General features: G+C 41.6%; 2 protein-coding genes and 1 long non-coding RNA gene across 15 annotated transcripts in view; 1 reads left to right on the top strand and 2 right to left on the bottom strand.

Moving 5' to 3' along the window:
• Positions 1–2,923: 2,923 nt before the first annotated feature.
• SNORC (secondary ossification center associated regulator of chondrocyte maturation) lies at positions 2,924–20,379 on the bottom strand. 9 transcript variants are annotated; one of them, XM_081005859.1, is made up of 5 exons: positions 14,769–16,212; positions 7,866–7,913; positions 7,038–7,220; positions 5,205–5,328; positions 2,924–4,153 (listed from the first exon to the last, which is right to left on the bottom strand). In XM_081005859.1, exons 1-4 carry the CDS (start codon positions 14,878–14,880, stop codon positions 5,219–5,221), a joined length of 453 nt encoding a protein of 150 aa, XP_080861985.1. In that variant the 5' UTR covers positions 14,881–16,212; the 3' UTR covers positions 2,924–4,153; positions 5,205–5,218. The 9 variants fall into 9 exon arrangements, with proteins under 9 accessions (XP_080861985.1, XP_080861984.1, XP_080861986.1 ...); XM_081005858.1 differs by lacking the exon at positions 2,924–4,153 and having other exon boundaries at positions 5,187–5,328; positions 14,769–16,211; XM_081005860.1 differs by lacking the exon at positions 2,924–4,153 and having other exon boundaries at positions 5,187–5,328; positions 7,038–7,217; positions 14,769–16,211.
• Positions 10,689–15,562, top strand: LOC308477359. Of its 3 annotated transcripts, XR_013986508.1 has the most exons (4): positions 10,883–11,457; positions 13,101–13,167; positions 13,689–13,798; positions 14,706–15,562. It is a non-coding gene; the product is annotated as an uncharacterized lncRNA (long non-coding RNA). The 3 variants fall into 3 exon arrangements; XR_013986506.1 differs by lacking the exons at positions 10,883–11,457; positions 13,689–13,798 and adding an exon at positions 10,689–10,875; XR_013986507.1 differs by lacking the exon at positions 13,689–13,798.
• A 3,890-nt stretch (positions 20,380–24,269) lies between the features above and the next one.
• Positions 24,270–26,297, bottom strand: part of GIGYF2 (GRB10 interacting GYF protein 2) — a 72,919-nt gene continuing 70,891 nt past the window's right edge. For all 3 annotated transcript variants that reach the window (XM_081005827.1, XM_081005828.1, XM_081005829.1), the window contains exon 28: positions 24,270–25,972. In XM_081005827.1, coding sequence (XP_080861953.1) covers positions 25,905–25,972 — 68 coding nt within the window. In that variant the 3' untranslated portion in view covers positions 24,270–25,904. The remainder of the gene's footprint in view (positions 25,973–26,297) is intronic.

The following is a 26,297-nucleotide window of genomic DNA, read 5'->3' as shown; positions in this document are numbered from 1 at the left end:
TGCATTGGTGATTCTTTAACAGAGGTAAAAAAAATTAAAATTATAGCAGAGCATAGTCTTCTGTGCTACAAAATATTCCACAGAATTATTTACACTGTACTCTTGGGCTACCCTGTAGGAAACTGCAGAGGAGAATACTGACGTAGAGAAGCTGCATGGTTTCAAACAGGAGTGTGAGGCCTCTCCTCCTGCTCAAGGGCAGTATTGCTTCATGAGCAACTTCCAGGGGGCCATACAACAGGGATGAACATGGCTATGGACAAAAGTGGGCAGAGCAAAAGCTGGGATGAACCTACATTCCAACTTTACAGAGGTCCCCTACACATGCTGCTCTCCATCCAGGCAAGGAAGAGGAATTATCGCAGTTGAACATTTCAAGTCAGGCAAAAGCAGTCAAGGGGGCCATAGCTGGTGAGAGTCCCAAGGGTACAGAGGTATTCCACACACCCACACCTAAGCATGAGGTTCTCCATCCCTGACCTAAAATAGGAAAAGACTGGAAATTCACTGTTTCTCATAGCCGTGCAATTCACCACCTGGACCCATATCCTAAGTGCAAACTATAATAATTACTAGCACTGCAATCCTATAGATGTCATTTCAGGAGTAAGACCTATTGAGTTCAATGAGCCTTACTCCCAGGTAAGTGCATATAGGATTCCCATCTGACTGCATTTAAGTTTTACAACAAAGTTCTTTGAGAGAGCCAATGGTAGGTATCGTAAACTATGTCTAAATATTGAGAGGGTGGCTGAGTGGATAGTACAGACTTAGGCCCTGAACAAATGCACTGATGGTATCCCATAGTATTCACTACTCAGCTCTGTTGCACATACTAAGGAATTTTTCATGGGGGGGGGGGAGAGACAAAAAAACAACAAGGAGTGGAGAATCAGCTCAAGGCATGCATGACATTCTATAGTCATGCTAAATCTGGAGAGCTAAAGAACTCAGCTAGGGCCAGCAAATTTCTGTGTAATTTCCCTGGTGTATATACAGACTCTGATAACAGTATTTCATATAATATTTCTGTCCAGTTCAGAGAGTTTTGAATGAAATGCATCCTTGTCAATACAAGTGGATTAAACTGATTATGGACCAAATGCTCATTCAAAGAGGAACAGAGGCCACTAGGCAGCAACAACAACATGCTTGAGGGACAAGATGGCATGCTTTTGTACTAAACGTTGTCTGCAAAAGTTTTACTAAAGCAATTGGAAGGCCTGTTGCATATCAGCTGGGCATTGATCCTCAGCTGTACACATGAACTCTATGTATAATACTTTAAAGCTGGTGTATATAAATGCTTACAAAGCCAGGAAATATCTTCTCCTTTGTTGCAAAAGTTACAACTGGCAACAAGATGCTTCTCTGGAAGGGGGAGAGAAGATTCACAATAGAGAACATTTGACTAAGGACAATTATAGAGTCAGCCATGAGACAGAGATCGAGAAATTAAAAGATTGTAAAGCACTTTGCATATTAAAAGTGTTACATAAATAATAACGGATAAGGAGTATTTATTTAATAGCAACGCTCCCCAATGCTCTGTGTTAAGAGGCTCCTTGCACAAGGGCTTGTGTACACTGCATTTTTCTTTTTCAAGCTAGTTCACAAGGTTATGAATGTATGAATCACTTGTTCTTATACTGTCTTTATACTGCGTCATGCTGCTCCACCCAGCTTTGTACTATCTGCTCAGATTGGTCACAGCTCCTCAAGGTCTCCTACATACCTGCCTTTCAGCTGAAAATGCCAGGGATTGGACCTAGGACCTTCTGCAAAACCTTTGATTCTGCTCAACTATTGCTGCGTTTTTTTAAAAGATTGCCTTTCATCCCAAATCAGGCCTTCAAGGCAACTTGTATAACTACATAAACTGAGAAATAAAGGTGCTATTTAGATTTGTTCACAAAAAATGTAACAAAACAGTCTTCCCACATCTTTTTGGCCCAGGTATATAATCACCATTTGCCCAATGGATAAAGGCAGCTGATAGAAAATGGCAAAGCAGCCAAGGATACGTACCTTGTAAACTTCTATTGGGAACACTTTTGAACCTCTTTCAGCTCTTACTTACATGCAACTAACTAACTTAATTTAAAGTCAATCCAGTGTGGTGGAGACCAGGGTTCAAATCCCCACTCTGCCATGAAGCTCACCAGTCACTGTCTCTCAGCCTAACCTACCTCACAGGGGTGTTCTGGATATTAAACGAGAAGGTGGTGAAACCTTGCGCTCCTTGGAGAAGTGGTAGGCTAGAAATGCAATAAAATACATAACATTTAAGGCAATGATAGTAACTAACATTCCTGATCATTTAGTCATGCACAGCTTTCACTTGCACTGTTCAGCCATGCCGCTAGCATTACACTATTGCCAGAAATTGAGATTTTTTTTACAAATGAATTGTTAGCACCCACAGCCAAGGAGTAGCATATTGAACTGTACAAGGCTAAGGTTACCCGATAGCTGAGTTATGGAAAGCAAAAAGCTCCTGGCATTCACCAGACTTAACCAATCCTGCTAATTTAACAAAACGTCTCAGAGAAACGCAAAAGCAGATTGCTGTAATTTTGAGTGCCGAGTTACACAGTGTACCAATTAACTTCCTCCAGTTACCAGAATTAGGTAGCTTGGTGTATTTTTACACACAAGCATAGACCTTGGGATCGCAGGCCATTATGACACCACCAGAATGAAATGTAGGAGAGGGAGGTAATATTTTTTCTTACTATGAAAACAGAAATGGCCAAACAAGCAGCTTTCAGTACTTTGATTTCTCCAGCGGCTAGCTCTCACCTACTTCACCCTGTAGTCATAAACATGAATGTACTAACTAACCACATGCACATACTGTCCACAGATTTAATTACATTGTATGGGAACGTGGCTTATTTTCCAAATCCGCTTCTTACATTCAGACCTTTAAAATAATATTTTATTGAAGCACAAGTGTACATATTGCAACATGACAAAACAAAGGTGGTTTAGCACATAACACATACAAATGACTGCAGCCACAAGTATTTCTAGACTAGAATGCAACATAATTACATTATAATCTTTCCAAAAGAATAAATACAATGATGGAAAAAGAATCCCTGGCACATATTTATTGACTTGAGAGATGAAAAGAAACCATGTTTTGAAGGAATGTCTTTAACTGCCCTCTCCTGCTGGTCTATTTTGATACATTAACATTTTCAGTTCTATGGATTCAGTTCTGGATTGAACATCTAGAGAAGCTTTTCCAGTATCTAGCAGCCTTCATTCTAGTCATGTAAACAGAATAGGATGATCTCCTTGTAGAGAAGCTGCTGCTAATCCTCTCAATATAATACAGGAAGAACTACTAACTTTTGAGTCAATCAGGGTTATCTATATGTACAATGTGCAATGTATAATCCCCAAAACCTCTTTGCAGAATGTTTTAACAACTTTACATGTCTACATGTTTATCGGAGAATTTCTTTCCTTGCATCACTCTTTATTAATGGATGGAGATGGATGGGGGTAAGACAACAACTCTATTCAGCTCGTTAACAAAGGGCTGTGGAATCACACCTTTAGCCCGGCCCCCTTGTTGTACTTGTTCCTTCTGGCTTCGCACATACTCATAGCAAATGTGGTGGCGCAGGCTGTACTTATGAAGGCTGAAGGCAGGGCCACACAGGCGCTTTGTACTTGAATAACAACTGAACAGGGCTCTATATATGAGCTTCAATAAAGCTGAGCTGGACCTGAGCAGCTGCTTGGTCCATCCAGGAGACCAATGATGCCTTTTCAAATCCAATTGCTGTCTGCCATTGGGCTGGTTTGTTTTTTTTAAAAAATACACTCTATATAAACAAACATAGATTAAACAATAGACAATATATTTTGCTACCAAAAAAGCAAGAGCCATCCATGCATTTTTCCTCTTGTAACCTAAAAGCTATTCCTGCCAGTGTCATATAGTTCCTGAATTCTTAGCTATGTAGAAAATGAAATAGTGCCAAGCGTCTCCGAAGTCATTGTTTAGCCCCTGGCCTCTCTGATTTGCTTCATTTTTTTTTTTTTTTGGCAATGCCTGCTTGCCAAATATAACCATACCATTTATTCAGGTGAAAATCCTCACTGGTTTTCCATGGACATCCAACAGCTTACCTGTCTGCCATCATAAAAAACAAACAAACACAGTAATTTGCTTTGTTGTTAATTTTTTGTGCTAAGGTTGATCTAGTTGGGGCAACATGTTCCTCAGCCACCCCTGTACTACATATTTGTATCTAAGTAAGTAGAGGTGCCTGCTTAACACAAACAGGAGTCAATGCAGGAGGCTTTTTAATCTCGCTTCCCCCACCTCCCTCAAATATTATATCCAGGTCATACTAATAAGGCTTGTTGGTGGCATGAGCCATTAAACAAAAGCCAGAGCAAACAGGGTACAGTGGACACTCGGGTTGCGAACGTGATCCGTGCGGGAGGCACATTCGCAACCTGCAGCGCTGCATTTGTGCACGCACGGGTCACAATTTGGCATTTCTGCACATGCGCAAAGTGCGATTTAGTGCTTCTGCGCATGCGCGAGCACCGAAACCTGGAAGTAACCTGTTCCGGTACTTCCGGGTTCAGTGCGGTGTGCAACCCAAAAACGCGCAACCTGAAGCGCTTGTAACTCGAGGTATGACTGTATTTAAAAGCAAAACAAAAAAAAAACACAAGACCAGGCATTTCACAAATAAATAAAATATACCAGGCTCCCACCCCCAGCTACTGCTACAGAAGCTAAAAGTCAATAATCTGATTACAGTTTTATTCTAGCTGTAGCAAGAGCTTGGAAAGATGCATTCGAGCACACGTGCCAAGTTAATGTGACTTTTAAAACAATGCACGCAATTTATCGCATTTGGATTAGTGGCACAAATACATATATATATATATTGGTCAAGAAGCTCTGACTTCACAGCAGCTTCTCAATTTGTGTACACACATCCCTCAGTCCCCACTCTAAATCCCACTTGTGCCATCACTAATGTTTTAAAAGTATTTGTGTTAGAAAAGGGAATCTGATCCCAGGAGGTTAAAAACAGGCTATATATCCTATAACATTTGGAAAACGCAGGTGCTAGAGGAACTTGGTTTTTTCCTTTTCACAGACAGAAAGCAATAACTGCAGAAGAAGGAAAGGGCTCAGACAGGTGTATATTAGGAAAAAGGACCTTTTTTATTGATTTCAGGAAGCAGAAAACTTTCGCAGGGTGATGACGATCAGGGCCACAATCACAGATGTGCCCAGCAGAGCAGCGATCACTATGGCACCAATGGCTCCAGGACCCAGAGACCCTGCAGGTGACAAAGAGGAGGGGAGGGGAAGCAGACAGGTTGAGAACAGAAAAGTGCCTCTGAAAAACATGGGCAGGAAATACACAGTCTTTCCCACCATACACCTTTGCTAACAAGTACAGCACCAGGAAAACAACACTGGATTGTACTGGATCATTCTCTTAAGTAATGCCGTGTATAAAGCCCATGTGCTAGATCCCCTAAGCCAGTGGTTAGCGGGTGGGCCAATCTAGGTCAGAGGATAAGGGGCCATATATGGCTCTTCCCCCTTCTTGACGCATTTGCTGACATCATGCATACTCTCAGTTGCTGGTTGAGGGAGGAAGTCCGAGACTAGAATGCTGCACTGACATTCCTTGGGGAATAGCTGCACAGGGAAGGTAAAGAAATGGCTCTGTTGTGTCATTCTTTACATCTACAGAAGAAACAGATTTGATTTTTGTTGCAAGCAGGAGTGAACAATGATCTCTAATTATACCAGGAGTTTTAAGAATTTAAGGCAGATATGCAGCAGATCACTGGGGTTGTATGTGTTTTGTTCTCTCTATTTATCAAGGATCTTACATGATTTATTCAGAAAAATCCAAAATCCTAAGTCAGGTGGGTGGGTGGGGGGTTATTGCTTTCTTTTGTCAATGTTCTGGCTTTTATCGTGCATTTTTTTGTTTTATCTTGTAATTTTTCTGCTGTGAATCGCCCCGAGATCTTCAGATGAAGGGCAATATACAGATTTAATAAATAATAATAAATAAAAGTAGTGTCAACTTTAGATTGCTTGTTTCCTTATGCTATAGTTAACACGAACCACAGTTTGGCTGGGTTTAGATATAGTGAATAACTGTGGGTCATTTAAAGTGTCTGACCCAGAGGAAGTGAAGGAAGAACACGAGACTGAGATTTTTGCACATGAAGGATAAATTATGATCTGGCATTAAGAGTGAATGCAGCCATTATCTGACACCGGGAGTGCCAACTTGGCACCCCATGTTCTTAGGATGTCTCTTGGGCTTGCCAGTCAGAAGGTCAGCAGTTCGAATCTGCGCAACAGGATGTCAGAAAAGTTCCTTCACTGACTCGGAGTGAGCTCCCGTTGCTCTGTCCCAGCTTCTGACCACCTAGCAGTTCAAAAGAATGCCAGTGCAAGTAGATAAATAGGTATTGCTGCAGCGGGAAGGTAAGCAGTGTTTTCATGCACTCTGGCACTCGTCACAGTCCTCCATGTGCCAGTAGTGGTTCAGTCACGTTTGTCTGTGGTCATGCCAAGGGAGCTGGCATTTGTCTGTGGACAAACACTGGTCTGGCTTCCTTGGTCTGAAAAGCGAGATGAATGCCACACCCCATAGTCACCTTTGACTGGACATAACCGCCCGGGGTCCTTTACCTTTTTTATCTTTGGAGCAGAAAGTGAGCTTCTTAAATTCCAAAGGAATGGTATTGTTTAAGGTGCATCAATAAAATGGAAATCTGTTTCTTTTGTATTTCTGCTTTACAGAGCAATGCAAAACTGCTAGTGGTTGTTGTTTTAGTCATCCACTGCAGTATTTCATTTTGCTACTCTTCCAAAATCATGTTAAAATTTGTTGCATTAGAAGGAAATGGTGGTTTCCAGTACAGCCATACCAACATAGCAAATTTTTGTGACCTCACACAGCGCCCCCCCCCCCGCCCAAAGCCGTGTTGTTTAGCACCCCATCTCCAATAACATGTACCGTTCCCATTATCCAGTTGGTGCAGATGGGTTGTGTCCTCTGGTTCATAATCAGAAGTGTAAGGTGGGAATCCTGGAGAGTCGGAGAAGCGGGCTGTGGTGGTGGTCTCTGAGGGCCCTCCACCCGATGGCAGCTCTGGTGGATCATTCCATAGCGTTGGGAGCGGCCCTTGGGGGTATTCTGCTAGAGCAACACACACAAAAGCCCAGTTAATCTTTTCAGACTATCCGGACCACAGCCTCTTAAATTCTGGCACTAGAGATTCAACAGGAACCCTGTTTCAAATTTTCTATTCCATTAGACTTACGCAGGCTTTATCTTTCCATAATAGTCAATTTCTGATTTTAACTATTTAATATGGATTTATGCACAATTAGTGTAAAAAAACCCCCACCAAAAAACCCTTTGAATTTTTTTAATGAATAGTGGTATATAATTAGGTTTGTAAAATAAATTAATTAATTAACACTGGGATGCTGAAAGGCTCATTAAGGCTTCCTCCTTCCCTAGGCAATAACAAGTACATCTTAATAAGTGGTAGCAAAAGAATGGGTTGCATTGCCCTCTGCTGGATAAAATCATCAGAGCTGTTCAGTTCTCCCTTGGTTCTGAGCCTGCAACCTCCAGCCACACCTAATGGTGCTCTGAAATATTCATTCTAAACTTTACATCATCTCTGCCCATCTTCTTTCTGTTTGCTCTGTTGACAGTTTGACCAAAATTGGCCCCAGAAGGCTTGCCATTTGGGCACAGTCAGTTACGGCAGTTCATGTGGTTTCATGCTCTACCTTTCAATTACAAAAATACGTATTAGCATGATAATCTTACCCATACATGTTGTGGGGGGAACCTTGTTGTACTTGTGTTTGCTTTTTGCTTAGGTGGAAAAATGGAGAAATAAGCATGGCAAAGCTGAAGAGGGGAGTACACAGTATTCATATACTTTAAAAATTTGAACCATCTTTTTAAGGGATAAAGGGAACCCCAAGTGGTCCATATAATGGTCACTAGAAACCCTTAAGAACCATAAACCTAAAACGTCTTCTACCATGACATATCATGCTTTGCCCACAAACAGTTTTTAAAAGCTAGGAAAAATAAGGCTGCAATAAACAGGAAATAAGGAAATATGATTGGATAGAAAAGGGTACAGCTTCAGATAGTTGTGTTGTGTTGTTTAGGCTCAACTGTTCAATGTCTTGCATGAGTCCTTGGAAATCTAGATGGAACTGGAGGGTTTGAAATACACCTTTGATTAGTGGCAAATGTGTATTTCCACAGGAAGGGAGTATATTTGTCACAACTTTTTTCACTGCAAATGACTTGAGAAACTGGGCCCAGTCTTTCCATGCAAGGCCTATTTGCAATCTAGAGCCTGCTCTGATCACCTTAGCTTCTCAAGTTTAGACAATACAATACAACCAATTCTTCTTTTGATTTTTGCTCTTGGAGGCTTCTGCCTGCTGAAGAATTTACAGATTGAAAAAAGCTTGCAAATATTTTAAACATCTGGTGAGTCCAGGGAGAGGCCAAGCACTGAGCACAGTTGCAGGATTAATGGAGCCTTTGCGTTGTTGGCAATCTTCTCCCTGCCCACAATGTTAGCTTCTCACTCCCCCGACAGACTTTCCCTGCCAGGACTTTCACAGGCAGGACACACAGCCTTGGAACTAGGATAGACAGGAACCCAGACCCTCCCCTGACGGTGCCCCTCAGATGCCTTCTCAGGTGAGATTCCAAGAAAACTACATTTTCTTTGATGTTGCCATTCATGTCCTGTTTTTCCCCCCTAAGTGGGCTCTGGAGGAACTCAAAAGGCCCTTTCTGTTTATATGTGGCTGGACCCAGAAGGCAGCGATCAATGCTCATTTTGTCTGAGCAGGACGAGGCAGAGGCCCCAGCAAGAACTGGAGACATTCTGCAGGGCTCTGTCAAAACCACTGGAAATGTCACACCAAACTGAAAATGTGGAGCAAAACATTCAAAGCTATCTAATCGCATAAGATGATCCCCAGGCCTGAGGGGAAATATAGCTGAGGGCCAAAGGTTTCAGTAGCTTGCTTGCCAGTAGACAAAGAATGTACAGAAGTTTTGTTTTTTAAAAATGAGAAAAAAAATGCACAACGCTGTATAAGAAAAGTGGGATCAGGGTAAATTTCACTTCAGGCTAGTGGATAAAAAGACTTATCAGTGGTAGGACCAGTGCTATTTTTCTAGAAAAAGAAGTGCCAAAGCTCACCATTAACTTGTCCTTCTCTTAGAATGGCAATGGCGCCCACCTGAGCTCCGGCTGAAAAAATAGCCCTGGGTAGGACAGTCAGTCTTCACGTGTGGAAAAGCTTCAGTCCACAGCTTTGCTTCTTGAAGACTCTCAAGTAGAGGGCTAACCGGTCAGGGTTGATAGCATAGGCTTGCATGAATTGCTGCCTTAGTGATCCTCATAAAGGGGTCATTTAGTCTGCCAGCAGGACAGTCCGATTTGGTGCACCACATAGTCAATAAGTGTGAATTATACCAGTGGCATTTGGATCGTGCTGAAATTCCATCTCTAACCTACCTTGATTAGTAGGGAAAAACCTGCACACCACCGAGTATAAATAAAGCTGTGGTCTGCAACTGGCCAAACTGACAGCTACGAGTTGGCCTGCAAACTAATGCTGGCCCCTTCTAGATTGTGCCTCACACCTTAATGAAGAAACTACTGTGCACAGAGGAGACAAAAATCACAACACATGTTGTCTCGTGGATAAAGTTTCTTCACAGTTCCCCTCACAAACAAGTATTAAGGTTACTGAAGCCATGTGTTGTGCAGCATCTGTAATAACGCTAGACTGAGGTGAGGAAACTGTGCTCCAAGGAGCGCATGCAGCTCTCGGTCTCATTTTGTGCGTCCCTCAGCCTAGTTCCAAAGCTCCACCCACTGCACAAGCCCCACCCACTTTGGCTCGGCCCACATCACCTATGACAGTGGTGGCGAACCTTTTAGAGACTGAGTGCCCAAACTGCAAACCAAAACCGACTTATTTATTGCAAAGTGCCCTACGTTTTTGAGGAGAAACACTGCGATTCTCGCCATCTTTAAAGCCCTATATGGCCTAGGACCCTCCTACCTATGGGACCGCCTCTCCTGCTATGTCCCACGGAGGACCTTACGGTCTTCAAACAAAAACATCTTGGAGGTCCTGGGCCACAGAGAGGTTAGGCTGGCCTCAACTAGAGCCAGGGCTTTTTCGGCCATGGCCCCGATCTGGCGGAACGCTTTGTCACAAGAGACTAGGGGCCTGTGGGACTTGACATCTTTCTGCAGGGTCTACAAGACAGAGCTGTTCCACTAGGCCTTTGGCCAGGGCACAGCCTGACCCCCTCCTTCAGTAATCCTCACAGAACTCTAGCCCAATGGTTGCCATTAATTTGACTCTGAATTGATTTTAGAATGAATTGGTTTTAGAATGTATTTCGAGTAATTGATTGTGATTTTATGTAAACTGTGTTATTTTTACTATTGTTATTTTGTGTTATTTTTACTCAGCCACTCTGAGCCTGGCTTCAGCAGGGGAGGGCGGGATATAAATAAATTATTATTATTATTAATCTCCCTCCCTCTTCCCACCTCCCGCCGGGCGCTCCCTGGCTAGCTGGCTGGCTCACTCTTGGGCTGCTGCGAGGAGGACGGAGGACAGGTGAGCAGCAGTGGCCAGGAGGAGAGGGAGAGCCCCCACCCCAGCCAGCCAGCCCAACAGCCGCGGCTGCCTGCCTATATGCCTGCTCCCCGCCACAATCCCAGCGTGGTCTTCCCCATCTTCCTCCCTCTCTCCAGCAACGTCACCGCGGCAAAGGGGTGAGGCTGGGTTGTGCCAGGCACGCAGGGAGGCGGCGGGCGCAAGTGCCCTCCTAGCCCAGGCAGGTCGGGCCCACAGCAGGCAAAGGGCCTGCGGAGGATTGGAGCAGGGGGGGCAGTTTACGACGGAAAGGAATGGGCGAGGCCTGGCTTGGAGGGGGGAGCTGGGAACTACCACGCAGCACTGAAAAAAGTGCAGGAAAAAAATCACGAGGGTCAAATAATGATAGCTGTTATGCCCAATCAGAAACAGCCACTGCCGCAGCCAATTGAAAAACAGACCAATCGTTTGTATCCTATGTGGTGGGAATGTAGAGAAGTTAAAAAATTTTGGGAGATGATATATAACAAATTGAAAAAAAATGTTTAAAATGACATTTGTAAAGAAACCAGAAGCGTTTTTGTTAGGGATTTTAGGACGAGACCTGCCAAGAAAAACAAAGAATTTATTTATGTATGCAACAACAGCGGCAAGAGTCTTGTTAGCACAAGGATGGAAGAATGAGGAAATCCCAACGAAAGAACAATGGCAAGAAAAACTGATGAGTTATGCGGAGTTGGCAAAGTTGACATATAAATTACGTGAGAAGAACAATTAATAATAATAATAATAATAATAATAATAATAATAATAATAATTTTTTTTTTTTTTATACCCCGCCCTCCCCAGCCAAGGCCGGGCTCAGAGCGGCTTACAAGCAATAATAAAAACAAGATGAATGATTACAACTTAAAAACAAAAATAAAATACAACATTAAAATAATGGAACATTAAAATATTAAAATGTAGCCTCATCACAGGAGGAGAAGGAAAGGAAAAAAGAAAGAGAGGGAGGGAGGGAATCAAATTGGCTCCAAGCCAAAGGCCAGGCGGAAAGAAATCAGATCCTGCAGGGCCCTGGTCTCGTGAGGCAGAGCATTCCACCAGGCCCTGGCTCTGGTTGAAGCTAACCTAACTTCCTTAGGGCCCGGGACCACAAGGGTGTTGCTATTTATGGACTTTAAGGAAGAATTGTGACTTTAAGGAAGAATGGGAACTTTTTGCAAACTATCTAAAAAAACAACAAAATGATTTGGACTCCTTGGCAGGTTTTGAATAAACATCCACAAACTTATTAGTAGAATATATGATAGATAAGGCAATGGTATGCACAATTTTTAACATGCAGAGAATAATATGTACAAACAAATCAGAGAGGGGAGCTGAGGGAAGTCCTTAGGGGGTGGGAGAGGGAGGGAAGGGAAGGGGGGAATAAAAGGGGGGGGGAGAGAAATGTAATTGGTTATTGTGACTGATAATTTGTTTGGCTAAAATTGTTTAATAAAAATATATTTTTTAAAAAAGAAAGAAAAATGGACCAATTGCCGAACACAATCGCCGGTCAGCAGCAAAAAAGAAGAAAAAAGTTCCGGGTTTAAGCAGTGGATGCACACAGTAGCGTGGGGAAGAGTGGGAGCACAAATGGAAAAAAACCAACAAAACAGTGCAGATGGGCCGATGGCGTGCATGCCAGCAGTGAGGGCTCTGCGTGCCCACTCCGGCATGCATGCCATAGGTTCGCCACCGCTGACCTATGACTTCAAGCTCTTTGGCACTGCCAAGCGGTCTAAATCTGATTACCTCAAGGATGCAGCCCTTGGGGGAGGGGAGGTTCCCTTCCCTGCGCCTTAGGCAATAATCCTCCAGCTAGTTAACAAAATTAAATCCTACCACAAATGATGTAAAATGCATGTTAACTTGGTTCCTAAAGTGAGCAATATACAGTACTCACATTTGGAAAGGTGCCATTTTTGACAACCTTGTGAAGGATCGCTTTACCTCACATGTGTCCGATTGACTGCTTTGATCTGTGGAACTGCCACTTTTGCCAGTGCCACATAATGTTTGTTCTGCACTTGCAAGGAATTAGGCCTTCATTGTGGCAGCCCCTGCACTCTGAAACTCATGATCTGTTAATATTAGGCAGGTGTCTTCACTGTAACGCTTTCAGTGCCTGCTAAAAACTTTTTTGTTCAAGCAAACCTACCCAGGTGTGTATTGTTTACATGGCATTTTATCTTATAATGCTTTTTTAAAATGCTGATTTTATGTTTTGAAAATTCTTAGATCAGTTTGTTTTAAACATCTGATTTTATCAGTATTTTTAATGTGTATTTTTTATTGTTTTATGTAACCTGCTTAAAGGTTTTGATGATTAAATCCTGTTAACACCTATGTTTTTCAGATTCTGCCATAGGTTGGGGATGAGTTCTCATTGCCAAGGAAAGACATCCAAGCTAGGTTTTTCTTAAGTAGGGTATTTGCTTGAAATATTTTCTCTGCTTTATTAGAAAACTTTTTAAAAATCATTTTACATAGCTTCTCTCTATGTTGTATATTATCTCACTGTGCTGTATAGAACATAACATTCACTTTAAGGATGTTCCTAGCAATATGTTTCCTTCAATCCCAGTCATGAAATGATTTGCCTTATGATATTTACTTGCCCCGTGACTAATATATTGGCATAATTTTTGGTCATGAAGATTCATATTCTTTAATACACAGTATCAAACAGATACTGATTAAGCAATCAAACAGACCTAGCTTTTTCTTCAAGGCTCCTGCTATCAGTTTCATTCAAGATAAACTTTAACTCACTCAGGAGCAACAGGTTGGAGCTAAAGCCTCAAGTGCCTTGGCTAAAAAATCTTCACCCAAAGCAAGCAACAGCTGGTTTCAGGCAAACTGGTAGCATAAAAATCCTTTCCAGGCCACTGCTGCAGTTACCCTGAGGTACCTCAGCCTAAATTTCCCGCCTTTCCTTCCAAAGGAGCCCATGGAGGCAAAAAAGAACTGATAAAACCATTGCAAAGCAGATGTAGACTGTACTGTTGAAGAGACGGTACCTGTCTAATATTTAAGGAGAAGGAATTCCAAAAGGTAGGTGCCACAACACTTAAGGCCTGGTTCTTTACATTGTGTGGGGCAGATCTCCTGCTAAGATGGTATCTGCAGGAGGTCCTCAGTTGCAGAATTCAGTGTTTGATTGGGTATATAAGAGGTGAAATGATCTTTCATTAACCCTAGTCCCAAGCATTAACCCTAGTCCCAAGCTTCATACACCAAAACCAGAATCTTGAATTTAGCCTGGTTGGCAGCTAAAGGCCAATGAAGAACCTGAGGTTAAAACCTATTACTGACAAAATGTCCTTCCCTTGAGAATAAACAGCCATAGTCTGAGGTTGGGGGCTTGAGATATTCATAATCCTCTCCAGAATTGTCAGAGTGTTTCATTAAATAAAAATTATACCCACTTGCACAGGAAGTAGCAATTTGACTCCTCCCTTTGAGTGATCTGCCCAGTTTGCGAAAGTACTGATATCCCTCCACTGCATGCTGTAATGACCAAAGGAGGGGAAAGCAGCTGGAATGCCCGTGCTTTCCTCCCTTGTCAATTATAGCAATAGTTTTGCTCAAATTCATAATGGTTGTACATTGAATTTCCTGGCTTGAAAACAAATTGGTCAGCAAATGGATTGTTAGGAGACATCTACACCCCTCAGAGCTACAATTCCCAGAGTTCCCTGGGAAGAGGGGTTGATTGTTAAATCACTCTGCAAATTGTAACTCTGTGAAGGAAAGAGGGGCCTCCTAACAACATTCAGCACCTTTCAAAAGCTACAGTTCCCAGAATCCTTTGGGGGGGGGAAGCCATGACTGTTTAAAGTGGTATCATAGTGTTTTAAATGTATGCTGTGAATGTGGCCTTTAATTTGGAGACTTTCAAGTGTAACAATGCTTAAATCACAGTGCTGTGAAAAGTTTTGACTTGTGATTTCTCCTATAGATCAAGCAGCTGCTGTTCAAAGCCCAAGGCCAGGCCTGCTGCCCATCTTCATCAGTTGACAACCTTTTCCAATTTGAATGCTGTGAATATAATTTTCCTTCAGCCAAAGTGCTACTACCAAGAGACAACTGCAACAACGGATGGTCTGCTTGCAGTTGAGGCAGCATGTTAACATCAGCTCTCTGATCTTAAAACAACCAATCTCTTCTCTCTACCATCCCCTCCCCTTGCCCTGTGCTATGTGAAGTGTTGTGACTGGCATTTATAAGCACAGGATAGGAACATTGACTTTGTGCCTAAAGTCTGAAAAAAAAACCGTTTTTGTTAAAAATGGCCAAAGCCCACCAAAAAATGACATTTCCAACTCAAATGGCACCCAGGAAGAAATTATTTCCCACATAATTTAAAAGTAACAGAGTGGTTGGGATAAGCAAGAACCCACACTCTCTCAAAGACTTCCTGATCAACAGGGATTGGTGTTTAATTAGAGTTGTTATAATCTCCCTTTAATTTGAAACTTGTCACAGGCCTAGAACACTGATCTAAGTTAATGTAGCTTGTCAAAGAAACTTAAACTGGGATGACAATTTAATAATGCTGGCAAAGAGATCGTGCTTGGAACAAAGTGCTAAAAGGTCCAGGTTATGTAATATATACTCTGCTGAGAAAACACCACAATAGTCCCCATAGTATCAGTTTCAAACCAACCATGGTACAAGTAGTCTCTGAAAATGAGGATGCCTCTGAACAAACTGACATATTTTAGTCAAAAATGGGGGCGCTGCAACATGCCAATGAATCATTTATTCCATCTTGACACATGAACAAAGGCGAAAATAAAATGTTTGAGAACACATGCTTAGTGAACCACTGTGGCTCAGAGATAGTTTATTTTCACCTCACTTCTTTCTCTGGATTAGTTATAGGCTACTTTTTAAAAATGAGGATCACTTTGCAGCAGCTCCTCTGGAGAAATCAACTCCTCTTCCAAAGCACATCCTATCTCCATAGCCACTAGTCCATCATCCATTTGTACTGGGAAGAGTGAAAAAGGCAGCATGATTATTTTAACTGGGGCATTAGCAGACACTATGACAGTGTAGAGTTGTCTCAGGCCATCTTGTCCCTGCTCTTACAAACATAAATGTCCCAGAAAGCTTGAAACCAATCTCCACTGCTGTCTTGCAAGTGGCCTGATTTAAACATGACCCATACGCAGAGTACAAATCATCAGTGTTAGCCTTGAAGCGTCTCCACCCCCATCGTTCTGCCCGGACACTGAAGTCCAGAGCCGAGGGCCTTCTGGCAGTTCCCTCACTGCGAGAACCAGGAACCAGGCAGAGGGCCTTCTCGGTAGTGGCACCCGCCCTGTGGAACGCCCTCCCACCAGATGTCAACTACCAGACTTCTAGAAGACATCTGAAGGCAGCTCTGTTTAGGGAAGCTCTTAATGTTTGATTCATTACTGTATTTTAATATTTTGTTGGAAGCCGCCCAGAGTAGCTGGGGAAGCCCAGCCAGATGGGTGGGGTATAAATAATAAATTATTATTATTATTATTATTATTATTATTATTATTATTGGTTCAAATCAAGAGACGGAAGCCTCCATCTGCACCGGAAAAACTGGTTGATTCTATGCCATGCATATATGAAGAAACATCTGCATGGCCTCCTGATTCCATCACTTTCATGTAGATTTGCAGGAAAATTGAGGGGTTTTGACTGTTCTTTCCACATGGATAGCTGTGAGGTGAAGGTGGTCAGGGACTAATCCCTTGGGTTGGTTCTCAGCTACTAAAGATTTAAAACATCAGTAGTACTTGGGGGCTGAGATCAGTATCTGCCTGCTCACTTTGGAGGTTTCTGTTGTGGAAAGCCAGAGGCGCTGGCACAGAAAAGCAGGGACCCAGAAGTGCTCTCAGAGACCAAGAGTGGGCTGTACGGACTCAGGTAGCCCCAGTGGGCATGTGGCCAGTGTGTGGATGAAAGAAGCCCTTCTTCAGAGGCACAAAGGGAAGTCTGTGATGGTACAAGCTCAAGCATGGGTCTACACAAAGCACCATGGTTGCTCTGGATGTTAAATAAACTTGTTTACAAAAAAAAAAGGCCGGGGCTATGTATATAGCTTACACAAGGGGACTGGCTGTACCCCTTTCATCATTTTGTTGGGACACATGGCAAGGAGTTTTCTTCCTGACTCATACGTTGAAAGGCAAATTTAAAAACAACCTCCAGAAGGCACAATGGGAATAAAAATTAATCCTCTTTCACAGGGTGTGATATCCAACACATATGTCACTTTTAGAAAAGTTACAACCATATTATAGTATGTTCATTCACTGCCATTTTCATAAACTGAACTGGGCTGGGCTGCTCCTCTTTCAGAGGCCATCGGAACCAACCGCCTTGTGAAAAAGAGAACGTTTGGTTGGAAAGCTGTTTTTTTTGAGGTCCACAAAGACCTGTTGCAGAACTGTGAGCAGCTAACAGCAGCAAGCCCGTATGTTCTTGCCTTGTAACCAAGATCTAGTGCCCAAGTTTGCTTCTCCCTCCCCAATCCTTTTTCCTTTTGTGTCACATATTTTTAACTTGCAAGCCTTGGGGCAGAGACTGGATCTTTTTTTTGTACCCTAAAAAGAGTGAGGTAAAAATGCTTTACAATTATAAGTAAAATATATTATATGTTGACCTTCTACGTCACCCTGAAAGTTGTTTAGCTTTTTAAGGACAGGCTAAAAATGATTTAAGTAAATTATCAAAGTAAATAAATAATGGAATTTTATCTGGGCTTCACCCATTACCTTTTAAAATGCTATTTATGTTCTACAGCAGTTCTAAGCTAATAGGGAAATCTAAACAGTCCAATGCATTAACTGCCCTGAGATCTTTTGATGAAGGGTGGGTTATTTATTTATTTCAAAAACTTATAAGGCAGAAGTTTCATCCTGGATAAAAGAAAAAAGGGGCAAGTTCCTAAATGCCTGATCATTACATCACAAATGCAATATTCAAACGATGAATGACTGAGCAATCACAGATAAAATACAACAGAGAAATTCATTATCTCCTCCAGCACAAAGCACTTCCAACGGTCAGCTCATACATACAGCTGTGAGTCAAATGTTGAAAAATGCGGGGATAAGACATCAAGGGATGTACCAACAATATGAAAAAGAGAGAGAGAGAGAGCGAGCACAAAGATGATTCTGTAAAGAAAAGTTATGAGATTGCCTGTGTTGAAAGGCTCATTGCTGGATACAGAGCTAAACCAAGAAATAAATTGCACTTTAAAGCGAAATGAAAATGCTAAAATCAATAGCAAGTCCCTTGGTCAACACTTCCAAATATTATCAGTACTGTGGAGACAAAGAAAGGCAATGTGGCAGCATCAAACAATGTTGTTGCAACCATACTGCCAAGTTCCAATAAGGAAAACCAATGCAATTAAAATACTGCAATACACTGTAGAGGAAATGATTAACAGATTTATCATGTATGGGATTCTTTTACCATATATGAAAGCCAGGACTCACATTTTATGGTAAAAATATAATACCCTTTTTGGTCTCGTAAGCAGATGACTTTTTCTGCTGCTTCTGGAAGCGAAGAGTCCTCACGCATTAAAACAATATATTTTATTGTATGAAGGGGTACAGATGATGTTCCTAAAGAGGCAATGTTGTTTGTGCCAAGTTAAAGATGGGGGTATCATCTCATCTTCCCTGCTGTTAGTTAGCAAAATATATGTTGACTCCTTTGATGCAACCTACCGAAGACTAAGCATTGCCACTAATGCTCATAGTTATGAATTAAGCAGCTTCGAAGCTCCAGTACTGTCAATCCAAATGCAACAAAGATAGGATGAACATATTGATAATGGCTTTTCATTATGGCTTTGGAAACTCTGTTACCATTTATATCTGCAAGTGAAACACCACAAGCTTCTAACAAGCCCTTGTGGCTTGTGTCTGTCTAAAATGTACTGCAAAGGTCAAGAAGTTTTCTGCCCCTTCACTGGGCAAAGAACTTTCAGAGTTTGCAATGAGCAATCTAATGGTGGAATCCTAGACATACATGTCTACTCAGAAGTAAGTCCTATTCAATGGAACTTCCTTCCAGGTAAGGGATATAAGATTGTGGCCTATGAGCCTTGAAACAACATTAGCAGCAGCAACAAAAATCCCCCTTAATAGAAAGGATGCATGGACCCTATTTCAGTGGTAACTGCTTTTGACTCAAGAGGTCCAATTTCTGGCACAATCCAGGTAAAGGATCTCAGGTACATTATTTTCCCACATAAGGCTCTGTTCTGCTCCAGGGGTAACCAATCTGGAGACCTCCAGATATTGTTGGACCACGGCTCCCATCACCGGCAGCCAGCAAGGCCAATGGTCAGATAAGACAGGAATTGTAATCAAAACTATCTTTAGGGCCACAAGTTAGCCACCCCTGTTTTATTCAGTTGTCACACGAACAGACTGCCCAATCCAAGAGTGTTTTTTAAAAGGGATTGGGGAATTGCAGTTAGGTTACTTTTAAGCTTACAAGTAAGCTTAAAATCTTTTAAGCTTTTAAAATCATATTTTGCATAAATGTTTTTCTGACACTGAATTCCATTGGTATTCTCAGCATTGAACAAATAGGCACACGTGGATCTTTCCAAAGGGAACACATTGATTAGGACTTGTGTACACACACTATGTGTTTAATAATTAGAATTTTGAACTGATGACTCAAAATCAGCAGAAATAAAAATGATGCCCTACAATTTATGTATGATGCAAGTGATGTGTGATGCATCTTGTATATATGCATTTTGTAATGTTTGCCTACTTCACGTAATTTCTTCTACGAATCAAGGATAGGGGGAAAGACATGGAAAAGACACTAAAACCTGTCCTCTGGACCACTGAATCTCTTATTCTGCCACTTGCGTAGAGATTTAACCAGTGCAGTATTTCCATACTTTTATTTTTATAGACAGGACTAAAAACTTCCTTTTTTAAAAAAATAATAATTCTCATGTTGCTGAATTATATATAGACAATACCAAATTCCACATTTGTATGGTGCCAGCACAAGAGATACAGTCCTAAAAATGCTAATTCAAGCCTAAGTTTGCTGCTGACAACTCTTCAAGGTTTTAGGGCACCAATGTTTTTCCAGGTGCACACAAACTCACTGAAACCTGCTCCTCAGTCCATAAAATGCTACCCATAGCCTCTCTGTTTTGCCTAGATTTTAGATACTTCACTTACACAGCACTAGCAATCAATACTCCGATTGAATTCCACTTTGTTTGACGAGAAGGAACACAAGATGCTTGGGAGAGGTGAGGGAACAAGTAAAGAGGTCAGGGCTGCAATGGTAGTTTGGAAAGAAATCCAACTTACCTGTTTCCACAAAAGGGACCAGAACTCCAGACAGTGTCAGCAGGATGAGACGAAGGACCTTGGTGTGGGGCATTGCCTCCTTCGGGAATGCTCAGACTCTCTGAAGCCTTTAATGAGGAAGCAACCTTTCCTGGAGCTAATGAAAACCTTGTCCAATTAGCTCTCAAGCCTTTTCACATGTGTATACAACAAAGAGAGAGTTGCAAATACTCTGCAGAGGCTCAGCTCATTCACACACACAGATTCAGACAGACCTACCTCTTCATGCCAGAAGGCAGCTCCACCCATGTTGTCTTCCACCCCCCACCCCACCCCAAATTCTACCGTTGGTCCTTGGAAACCAACCCTCCCCACCAGAGCAAAGCCCACACCCTCTGGCAGTTAGCTGCAAAACCCAAAAGGCGCCAAGGACTGCACCAGGTTTCTAACAACTAGCGTACACATCTAACATCACCATATGTTAAGGACAGTGGTGAATAACAGCATTCATTAAAAATTCTAAACCCGAAGTAGACACATATTTGGATAAGCTGTAGCATACATCCTGCAAGTATTCAGCCCAACATTTAACTGGGAAATAATGATGACCACAAAACCTTCTGGGTTATCGGAAGTGTCCAACTGAACACTAACACACTCTCAAGGCAAACTGGGGTGAAAACAACTGATATTTGCTGCATTTTATGAAATCCCAATTGATTAAACTCTCCTCTGATGCAGGTTTCTGTAAAGGTTTCCTCTTCGTTCAAACAACTGAACAGTTTCTTCAGCCAGAGACATGGAAAGATTTGTAAAAAGACTTGAACATTTCAGAGATCACTCACTGTTGCTTTGAGATACTGATAGGCTAATGATCGCACACATTCACTTTGATGTTAAGCACCACTGATTAAGTATTTCTTATTGAATGAACACTTAAAATATAGAGACCGGGGGGGGGGGGGGACACGGACATTTCCAGAGACAAACCACTTCAGGTTTGAATAGCTACAGTGCCCAGTTTACATGTGATCTCAAAGCATCCAATAGTAGTTGGGCACTTTGAAATCCTTAGCAGCAACGAACAAGTTTGTCCTAAAGTTTACATTCAAACTGCAACATAAACATCTTTGCTCAGCCCATTTTACTGGAAAAACAAGCCAACGATTCAAATGGTTTTCTTTCCCGGGGCAACTGTAGTCACTTTTCATTTTTGAAAAAAGGGGACGGGCAAAGAGAGAGAAATCAAGAACCAATCTGCAACCACATTATAACTTTACCTGCTATAGCTGTGAAAACAACTGGTTCTAAACTGTTGTTTAGAGGTATCTTTGTAGATGGGAAACCACATCTGGTAGCTTTTAGAAAAGTCAGTATTTACTTCATTATTTATATTTACTACAAACTCACTGATGACATATAGAGTTCCAGCTTGTTCTTTAAGAGGCTGCCAGCCTCTTTTGAAGCAACAGTATATATTAAACCCAGTTTGTTTCATAATCAAGTATTGGATTGTAATAAAAGTTGCACATTGCAGTACAATGAAGAAGTAGTGTGACTGGGAGAATTTTTGGAAGGTGACAGATGTCTACCGTTCTTTCCATCAATCAAAACTTATTTTCTGACAGGATAATTATGTGCACTGAGCCTGTCAATCAGAATACTTTGCACTGTGTCACATATGAACTTTTGGGATGGCTTTTCTGAGCTATGCTACAAAATAGAATTTTGCAGAGACTGTGAAAATGTTTTCCATTAAATTTGCAAGCCAAATTAACAGGAATATGGTTTTCTTAAATCCGGAGATTAAATAGTATCTAGTGCACCTCATTTTACTCTTATGTATTTCACAGGAATACCATTATACCTTTCCAGTGCACACAACAGTTTGAAAGCACATTGGGAACAAACAGAGCTATCAATGTAAACACAGATGGTCATTCGCCAAATTATAACTTTCCATTTTGTGTATGGAGCCACTTTGGCAAGCCCGTGTTGTATTTGGTAGTCTGTATTGCCTTGTCAAACAGTCACATCTGCACCTACCATGGTATTTTAAACAAACAATTTGAAGTGATTTTTTTATCTTACCCTTTGAACAAAACCATGTGGTAAGCCAGCCAACAATGCCCTGCAAAGTAGTCATGATAATCTTGCATTTCTGAACCTAATCTGAAATTCAAGGCAGCAGGGGAGTGGTAAGATTTTCCCTACCACTTGGCAGCACAGTAAGAATGCCTTGATTTATGAAGCTGTTCCCATGCACAACACCGTTGCATTAAGTTACCATGAAGCAAATCTTTAACGCAGGCAGTACACTGTAGATGGGCGTGCACAGACAACCATTTGCCTAGATTGTGCATATGACCAACAGTATGCTGCACTGTCCTCTCAAATGGTAAGGAGAAACTTGTCATTCCAATTTCCACGGATTTCAGGGACAGAAATACAGTACAATTCCAACCAACACCATCATTGGACAAGACAATACAAAGTGTTCCAAGTGGCTACATGTACACTGGGGTTTTATATAATCTATACCCCAATTTTCTACATTAATGTGTACTCAAAGCAGCTTTTACAAGTTTTGCTTGACAAAATGTTAAGTGACAAAACAATGCACTTTAAAAAGCCTCATTATGCTTAAATTATTGAAAGGCAAATGGTAATCTGAAACCATTATACCTTGCCTCCCAAGCGATTTTATTCACATTGTGATAAATTACCACTTGGTAACTGATTGACTCCAGACCAACGTACACCATCAGCAAACAAAATTACCACATACCCATCCTTTCTAAAATGTCAACAAATGTGACACAGACCATTCTTTCCTTTTTTTTTACAGCAAAGTGATACTTCTGAAAAAGCTATTCATATATTGTGATACCATTCCATCATGGCAGAGGCTGTGCATGTGTGTGAGCAATAGCAATCCTACAAAATTGTTGAGTTCAATTCCTCAATGTTGGAGACCTAGGAGGGAATCGCCTGAAATACAACTATGTGTAAAGCTCAGCTCAGCATGTTAAGGCACTTGCATAAGCAGCTGACCATATTTGGTTGGTTTTAACCATGTCACTGTAGATACCCTGAAAGGAAGGGTTGCTCTGGGTGTTTAAAATCTGCTCAAATTCCGTGAGAAGCTGCTCACACAAACAACTTACTACACGTCCATGCATTTACATTACAGGATGCTTTATGTACGAAAAAGGTCTTGAAATAAGGCACATTTGTGTTCTTACCTTCAATCTCCCACCCTGCTGCGAAGTTTTACTAGAATAAATTTGATTTAGCATGAATTTTAAATTATTCTACAGCCCAAAATTATTCCTATCCAAGTAAACAAAATGTGGCTACTAGAGCAGGGCCTTGTTCTTAGGTATGGTACAAAATAAGCTACACTTCAATGGTTTTCTAAGAAATAGATGACCAAGATAGATGTTCAGTTGTAAACTTATAAATACTGGAGGGGAAGAGAAGAAAATATACAGGTGAGAAATCTAAAATGTTTTATAGGAAGCCTGACACTTAGGGGTTGATCAATTTCATTTGGTTTGGGTCACTGATCATTTCTTTCACCCCATCGTCATATTTCAGTGTAATTATTTTGAAAACACAAAAGAAGCAATGAAAACTATTCTTGGAAAAATGTGAAACAAGCTGCCTATGTCTATATTTAAGAGCCACATAAAATCCCCTCTGTCCCTAAAGCCCAGTGTATCCTCGGCTTGGGTTACAGAACCATTGCTTTGGTTTGCAAAAAAATAAAAAATGTTGGGGTTGGTATAGCACTTGCTGTTTTGTTCACAGTGGGCTTATTAATGTTTTTTTTTTTTACATGTTTACAGCTTAAAAAAGAACTAGCCAGGCTTAGTCCTCTTGCATAAACAACACAAGAACATGAATGGGTATGTGTCTGCAGATGAAAGAAGGGAAGAGTGAAGATTTGTCGAACATTTCCAATCTCAACTTAACTGATGTTTATTTTCACCTCTAAAATTATCAAGTAGCAAAACCACCAACATTCCTCCAGGGGTATGAAATAAAGCAGCTGCTGTCCCTCCATGTCCTGTGTACTTGATTGTTACTTGATGGAACAGGCACTGGTAGAGTTCCAGGTCAAGTTTAGCACCGGAAAGGATTGCCAAAGCTGGCTTTGACAAAAGCAAACAATGTGTGCTCAGGTATTAATACAACCAGGTTTTATTTAAGTTCTCTCTTCTTTTTTTATTACCCCCATACTAGCAAGAGTTCCGAGGGAATTTAAAGTTCTGTAAACATTAACTACCCCCTTCCCCCCTTTGTAAGTTTACAAAGCAAAGGAGATCAGGAGACCAGATCTGTGACAGCACCTAGCCTCACTGAGCTACCAGATCCAAAAACTATATACAAATCTGCAGCTGTCTCTGTAAGAGTTACTGTACACGTTGGGGTGGGGGAAAGGGGTAAGAGAGAAGAAAATCAAAAGAAATAAAATCTAAATTAATCTGCTCTGGAGCAACTTCAGTTGTCTTCTTCAGGCGATGATGGCAGACCAAGGTCTTCATACAGCAGCACAACTTCCGTGGGCACATTGCAGCCCTGTGCAAGTGGGAGCGTGGAGGGTGGGGGTTTAGAACTAAGTGCAATGGCCACTTCAGACTTTTTAACATTCTGGGGTAAGGAATGGAGAAGGTGGATTACATAAATATATAAGCACAATGGATTGGAAGTAATGGGAGAGTGTACTATATAGTAAAAACCAGCACACCTCGCTTTATCCCCCTCCATGTGATTTTTATAAAGAGACTCTGCCAATGCTCAGATTCCTTGCCTCATTTATTTCACTTTCAAGACGACAGCTCCCTGTTCCTTGGCGTTAATGCTGCTGCAGAACTTACAAAACTCTGAACCACCATCACGTGTGACCAGATGAAATCTGGCTGGGTTTCAGGTTCCAAAGGTAGTGTCAACTCCCACAAAAAAACCAACTGGTGAAGATACATATGGTAAAGATCCTATGCGTCTCTGAAACGAGACAAATTCACAGCAGAAGGGTCCAAAATAACTGGCCCAATCACTTTGGAGGAAGTATAATTAAAGGAGAAAATCAGCCTGAAGGAAAAGATGTGTGCCTCCTCCCACAATTTGAGTCCCCAATTGTTCAGGAAGGCTGGAGTGTGCTGAAGCATGAACTCCAGCATCTTTGACATCACTACCCAATGAAGACAGACTTGAACTCCTCCAAATTCAATGTGCTGAAGAAGGCCTGGCAGGGATGTGCATTGCCAAACCAATCCAAGCTGAATGCTGCCCACCACCACCATTCCCTGCTGTTGCCAGTTCTACAGTTATGAACGCGCTTCCTGGTTCGGAAGGCATCTTTTGCCCTGATGGAGCATGGAAGTCAGTATCTGCGTGGCATTTTGGTTCTGAATTACATCTGTTAACCATGAGCTCTCCACTATGATTGCACCAGTTAAATGTGACGAGAATGACAAGAGAAGGAAAGGAAGCTACCATATGTAGACCTCCAAATGGCTTTACAAATAGCTTGGGAGAAGAAATCACAGCACCGTGATTTGCACTCGGCCTCATATATAAATCTTCTTTCCCAACTATCCAGAAGAGAGAACCAGAGGCTGATAAAAATGAAGGTGGTTGTGCAATCCTGGGCAGAAAAGGGCTTGGTTGAGGCTAGAAATAGCAGCCTGAGATGATTTGATTCTGTGATCCATTTGCAAGGCAAAGATGACTGCTGCAGCAGATAGAAAAGACTCTGTCCAGCAGTGGAGAATGCATGGTTAACAGGACACAGGAAAAGCCAGACGAGTTGCATATACTCAGTAGTCATCCAAAGTCTCTATTTCTCCCATGTTGAGCCGCTCTGAAGAGGCATTGACAGAGAAACCTGCAAAACAAGACAGACAGATTTCTTAGTGCACAGATGTGTACAGCTTATTCCCAGATCTTACATGTCTTCATAAAGTAATCCATATATATTAAAGACAATATTGAAGGCAGCACCTGCCATCAATCCAGCTATTTTTTCCAGTGCTTTCAGCTCCTGCTTTAAGGATATTTACACAATAAAAGCATGAGTGAGTGAGTGAGTGAGTAATCTTCCCAATAAACCCCAAAAATATTGAAGAAATGTTCATCTTTTATAAATCTGCTAACCATTTCCTAGCAATTTGAGAAACAAGAGAGAAACGAGCAAAGGGGAGGGCTAGTAA

This window comes from Podarcis pityusensis (assembly GCF_964106645.2).
Source record: "Podarcis pityusensis genome assembly, chromosome: 5".
In the NCBI taxonomy this organism is placed as follows: Eukaryota; Metazoa; Chordata; class Lepidosauria; order Squamata; family Lacertidae; genus Podarcis; species Podarcis pityusensis.
This window is presented reverse-complemented; position numbering and strand designations above follow the sequence as displayed.